Consider the following 6998-nt stretch of genomic DNA (forward strand, 5'->3'; position numbering starts at 1 on the left):
TTAATGATTATTTCTTATGTGAAATATTCGAGAAATATAACTATATAGAATTATTAAAATTAGTTATTAATTCTCAAAAATATAACTAACGACAATTTAAATTACAGTAAATGGAAAGAAAGGAACAAAATTAAGTTATTGAGTTACAATTATTGAAAAAGTAACTCTAACTATAAGTTCCTTACAAATAATGAATTCCTAAGTAATGAATTCTGATAAGCCCCTAGCAAAACAAAGTTTCTAAATAATATTATAAGTTATAAGTTTCTAAATAAATAAAGTATAGCATGATAGCAAATAGATCGTTTCGGAGAAGAATATAAAAATATTTTTCTTATATTAATACATAATAATTTTTATTACCTTTCAATTTAAGACTGCAATTATTATTTAAAATTGATATCAAAATTTACAAAATTTGCAGAACTGCTAAATAATTCTTTTTATTTTCAATAATTTATATGCATACACATATAATAATCTAATTTTGAATTAATAATAATTTAAAAACTAATCTAAAGAAAAAGTAAATATACATATTAAACTGTTAGATTTTTATTATATCATTGTGTCACATTATTTTGTTTTATAACTAACATCAATATTTATATAACATTTTGTTTAACATCAACATTTCTGAATTACCGAATTACATAGACATTAAAAGTTCACTTATAAATTCTCCCAAGCAATATAATGTGATAATAAAGCAAGTAATGCATAAAATGCCTTAGACTTTCATTCATGTTTTCATATATGATTTCTTTAATTAACGAAGTAATTTAGTTGTAAGAGAGACATCGACATAGTCATAATTTTGTTAATTATAAATAATTAAATAAAAATGTTTTATGCAAACTAGTTTTTGTTTTACATATTCTCTTTAGTGTACTATAGTGTTAACAATATGCGTTCAAGCCTTCCTCCTCTCTGTTTGAAGTAGTTTATCCCGTAATTCTTTACACGGGATTTTTTATTTGCGATCCCTTCGCACGATAATCAGACAACCCGTAAGCAACCGCTCATGCTCCCACTCCCTTGACAAATGCCGGAAATTTGTGCAAGCGTCTTTATGTTATCACCTGGTCGATCGAGGAACGCGACTCTTGATTTTCCACGCGCGTCTACTATCTTGTCACGGTCTGCAGATCTTTGTATATGCACTTCTATTCTAAGTCTGATGTACTAGTGACGAGGCTTTCCTCGACTTATCTCTCTTTGATAAGCTCCATGTATCATCACAGCCTTTGGTAAGTACAAGTATTTCTTAGCTTCAGGAAGTAATAGATAGAACGTCGTGTGCAAGTTATTATTCAATGTTACGCATATTTACTACGCAATAAACACAATTAATTTATAGTATTTATACAATCTGACTAATTTGTTAAATTTTAACATACAACTTTGATACAAGAGATAAATGTATAAAAGATTCTTACAAAATTAGAACTCATTATAATTTCAAATAAATATTCTAAATAAAGTTATATTAATATAACTCAGTTTCAATTAAATAAATATGTAAAATATAATAATTCATTTATATATCATACAAATGTAAAATTTTATTAAAGTTTTATTTTCATATTAAATAAAATTAGATTCAAATATTTAAAAATTTTCCAGTTTTGTTATTACCATTTTGATTTGCCTGAAAAAATATTTAGAATATCTTTCTTGATAAAATTCATTGACTACTATATAAATACTAATAAAATATAATACTAATAAAATCTTATGAAATATAAATTAACAATGCTTTTGCATCAGCCTTGTGATTTCACTTAAACCATTTGACATTTCCGCAAATATATATCGATCTTACAGCTTAACTTCAGTTACATTCAGATTTCCTTTTTCAGCACGTTTCCAACTTCCATTTGAAATGGTTGGATGAATCAAATGCGAATGATGCAGTTATTTATGAGAAACAAATTACGTTGGTAATGCAAACGCCATCGTGGTACTCGTAAGAAGTCATAAATCGTTGTTTATTTTTTAAACGCGTGCTGCTTAATTCCATTTCGCCAGCACTCGTGAACAAATCCACGTTCTCCGGCATTGCATAGTATTCTTTAGCTGACACTAATTTCATCCCGAACGGATACTGATTTACGGGGACTCACCCAACGAGTCGAGTTTTCTCGGCAAGGGATCACTTATTGTTAGTCGTTTTTCTGATGTTCTTGGCGGAATTGCCGCTCCCTTCGTGATTGTGCTCGAACTCTTCATGGTTCCTGAATCGTAGAGCTTCGCTGGAGTCTACAATTGACTCCTTCGACCCTGAACGATCCTCATGTTCCGAGAAACACTTTCCTCGAACAGCCCGAGATTGATGACTAATAATTTCTGCAAGTTAACGGATTTATCGATATATCTAAATTGATTCATCGTATTTCAATTATAAATTTAAGATTCTATCGTCTCTCTACGAGTCTTATCTATAATATTTCGTATAAATCTTACATCGATTTCTTGCATGTCATATAATAAAATGCATTTAAAAAATGCATTATTATGCAAAATTTCTCAACATAATCATGTATGCTGTTTTCTGTTAGAAAAATCTAAAATAATTCTGTTTATATTAAACAGACATTTATATTTGGCAGAAATTTAAATTAACTCTTCTTTCATTTTCCTAAAAATAGAAAGAAATATTGAAAAATTCAAAAAATTCAAAAATTCAAATTGTTATCTCAAAAATTAGCTTTTTTTATATTTTTTATTAGATCGATAAGAGGAAAGGGCGAAAGTCAGGATCCTTCGAAGTTCTTGAGTTTGCTTCGAGTTCATCTCGCATCCCTCTCTATTTTATTCTCCGTCTCGAATTGCAATTTCTTCTTCTCCTGTTCCTCACATCAAGCAATCCTCACACTGAATTGTTTTTCACACATTGCTTATAAGTTCACAGTGACCATAAACCTAGGATCTCTAAAGAAATTGAACCATCCCTCCAATTCGAAATGTAATTTTATTGTGACTAATAAAGGATAATACGAATTCTCTGAATCTAGCAATTATGATAAATTTTTATAATGTAGATATTTATTGCAGAGATAATTATTGCAAATAATATGACGACACAACCGACTAAGAAAACCGCATCGCCTACACGAGAATGTAAAACTCAAATCTCATAACGCAACATGTGCAAGGGCCGCATACATTCCATTTAGCAAACACGGCTAATATATAGCGAATTAATAATTCTCGAGACAACATAAGATGTTCTCTCATACTTTGCGCTTTAGTTTAACTCACAGAAAACAGAGAAGGGTCGCATCTGAGAGCGGTAAATTCTAGGTATCAATAAGGCTGCAGCTCTTTATCCAAAGATATTTGGAATACTTCTCTTTAATAATTTTATAACTTCGTCGGTTAAACTACGTTGTGCGCAATATGCGCATTAGTGTACGTTAGTACTGGACCTCGGTCTCTCCCATCGATGCTCCCGTATGTGCAACGTCTACGCCGTTCATAATTTGTGTGTTTCGAGGTCGCAGAGAGAAGAAGACCCGGTTTCGCAGGAGCAGAGAATCTCGTAGCAACAGAGAGGTAGAAATGCGCCGGTCGACTTCGAGGTTCCTCGACCATGTCGGGAACGCGAAGGAACAGGTGAACAGGTCGTTTTCCGTCTCTCTCTCTCTCTCTCTCTTTCTCTCTCTCTCTCTCTCTTTTCCTTTTTTCTTTTCCTTTTTCCTTCTTTTATCTTTTTATTTCTTCGTTTAGCAATTGTATTACTTTTTGACATGGATTTTATTGCAGCAAAAGTGAGCTGTTAGTGCACATTCGTGACGTCAATGCTGATTGCTGGAGTAGTGTATAATTGATTCAGCCAATTGGCATAATTATATGGATGAAAATTCATTAAATAAAACGTGAAACGTTACAAGCAAAGGACGTAAACATTATTTTAAGAATATAACTATTATATGTTTCTTTATATTACTTTCAGAAAGATTTAATATTCGATAGAGATTCAAAAATACAAGAAAAATAATCTTGTTGTTTATGACAAAAGAAACAGATGTGATGTCTTAATTGTCTTCTCTTTCCTGTATAGCATAATATTTTTGGACGGTAGGTAGTACTACGACCTACAGATTATTACACTGCGGCTGTTCGCTTATAAGGTAAGGATGACTGACCTAGCTAATGGACTTCGAAACGGAATTTGAAGACGTAGGTAGAAATTTGCGGTTTATGGGTGATACATTCGAAAGTAAAAATGCTTCAAGGCCGTACAGATTCTTTCACAATAGTGTCCTTCGTTTGCTGGCAACATTACAGTAATTTATATTAAGCACTAAACAAAATTACTGAGTTACATGCACAATTGCTGGGACAGGAAAGAGCTCGTAAGTATCACTCATGCAATAGTTTGTTTTGTTTAACAGTTACCTATTGGTATAAAAAAAGATATTCTCTGAATTTTATGCAAATAAATCAAATAATAAAATTAAATAATAAATTATTATCATTATAATAATGTAACATAAAATAATGTGAAAAATAGAAATAAAAAATTAACGTGTAGATAAATATTTTTTCAAAATTAAATTTTTTGTACTTACTACTTGAAATATTAATATTGCTAAATTTTATGTGCAATATAAATTTATTAATTTTTAGAAACTCTAATACTATTGAAATATATTTTTTTAGATAACATAATATAATAGTTGAGTTGAAAATTATTATTTAAAATCGTGTATCTTTCAAGTATATATGTATATAGAATTTAATAGAAATTATAATAGAGAGAGAGAGAGAGAGAGAGAGAGAAAGAGAGATAAAGCAAACAGTATGCGTGTTTAATTTAAGTCATGCACGCCGCACAAAGCGTAACGAGTCCATGAAAGCATTTCAATAGAAAATTTTCTATTACTCTTGCAATGATTTGAATATACAAAAATCATATATTTTAATTTTTCTTCTATTATAATATATTGCAAATAATTTGCCATGAAAATGATTGATGATATCAATCTGTCTTTCTAAAGAAAATACGATATAATATTTGATTTTGAAATCATACTGATTAATTATTTTGTTTTGATTAATAGCCTTACACAAATTTTCTTACATATGTAAACATGTGAAATGTAAAAATTAATTAGAAAATCAAAATCAAAATTAATTAGGAATACGTTTTCGTAACTTGCCGCCAAGATTTCGCATTCGAAAGTAAAGTGAAAACTACTAATGCTTCACTGTGTTAATATTTGTCTTCGCACTCGAACTCGAATTACCATTCGTATTCATATGCCACGTGGATCCAACAATTTTCATTTCGCTAGTTGAATTCGGTGCAAACAGAGCGGGATGACTTTCTCGTAAAGAAATTATTCCGGTCACATAATATGCCGCACCTTACAAGAAATTCCATAGTAAACTATCATTGGAATGGAAATATGGATAGATGCAGACTTTCGTAAGAAAAGTTGTAACTATCTTTATATACAAAAGAAAATGTAGGTCAGCGTTTTTGAAATGGAAATTACTAAATTTTCATAAACAAGATATTTACATCTCTCTCTGGTATATAAGATGCATCATCGTCTCAGAGCCATTAATATTTTACAATTTAAAGATTTTAAGTTGTATTTGATCTGTATGTGTAATATTATATCAATTTGTACGTAATCAATTTATTACATTTTATAATTAAAACTATTCATAAAACAATTAAAATTGTTCATAAAAAACAAAGCAAAATCTATTAAATATGATATAAATAATGTTCTACATAAACAATTTTTTGATAAAATATTAGAAATTACATGAAATGCATATAAAAAGTGGATATATACATGATTATATTAATGTTTTAATTATTTTATAATTAAACATTAATACAATTATGTATATATCCACTTTTTAAGAATACATTTTTAGTTATTATTTCTATGTTATTTCTATATTAGTAACTGAACAGAACAGGAGTATGACAGAATGTCTACTTATTAAAGTTTATATGTACTTATCTACTTAAGTATATCTTAATTCAACAAGAGTTAATTTAGCAAATTTAAGATGAGCAAATGGAACGATTAGAAGTTTAGAGTGAGTATCAATATAAGCCTATTGCATTCTTGCACGTACTCTCACACTTAACACGATACTCACGTTAACCATCCGTAGTCAGGTTTGTGCAACTTCTTCTAGAATATCGCTTCGCGCCAACAAGGACCTGTTTGAGTACCTCTCTCAAACTCTCGCAGCGCGCAGCCGACACTTTATCACTTATATATTAGAGAAGAACGTCTTCATCTAGCACTCGATATCGAGACACTCCGCGCACTTACTGTTAAGTTCGCGCGCTATCAACTTCGGAGGTTTCCCCGAGTCGTATGGACGATCGGATATCTCGTCGCGGAACGCAAGTTAAGATACCGTATCGTCAAGATTTCCGACAGACAGATGTGGTAAACGGTCAAATCTGTTTTCTGAGCGAACCGAGGCGCGAAAGAGCGCGGCCCCGCGAACGGAGCTGCTCTTCTGGTACCGACTGACTACAACCGACTGGTTGAATTGGTGACTGCGCCGGCTATCCGCGCCATGAACTGCCACTCGTGGATCCGAAGGCGATCACCACCATCCTGGCCAGCTTTTCTCTTCCTTCTCTTACCGTTGAGCGATCCTCTCTCTCTTTTTCTCTCCCTCTCCTACTCAGAACGATCGCGTCGCCGCCGTTTCCTTCCTCGGCGAGGAAAGAGGCTGAATAATCGTTTAAATGGCTCAAACATGATATATTTATAGAGCGGATAATTATTTTGTCTGTGCAATCAGCTGATAGAGATTTTGATGCAGCAACACGTTACGCAATCTCGTGTAAAAGAGTTGTGTTTTCTTCTTGCATAAGACATTGAGACAAATACCTATTATATATAAAAACTAACAGAATTAAAATAAGTAATTAAACTTCAAGTACTTCGAGTTGTAAGTATTTATCATGACAAGAAATATAATTAAAAATGCAAAAGAGTTGGTAA

General features: G+C 31.3%; 1 protein-coding gene across 1 annotated transcript in view; it reads right to left on the minus strand.

Moving 5' to 3' along the window:
* LOC108686552 (calpain-C) overlaps positions 1-6523 on the minus strand; it is a 32046-nt gene extending 25523 nt beyond the window's left edge. The window contains exon 1 of the mRNA XM_018191915.1: positions 6133-6523. Coding sequence (XP_018047404.1) covers positions 6133-6141 — 9 coding nt within the window. The 5' untranslated portion in view covers positions 6142-6523. The remainder of the gene's footprint in view (positions 1-6132) is intronic.
* Positions 6524-6998: the final 475 nt, after the last annotated feature.

Source organism: Atta colombica, unplaced genomic scaffold (assembly GCF_001594045.1).
Source record: "Atta colombica isolate Treedump-2 unplaced genomic scaffold, Acol1.0 scaffold187, whole genome shotgun sequence".
In the NCBI taxonomy this organism is placed as follows: domain Eukaryota; kingdom Metazoa; phylum Arthropoda; class Insecta; order Hymenoptera; family Formicidae; genus Atta; species Atta colombica.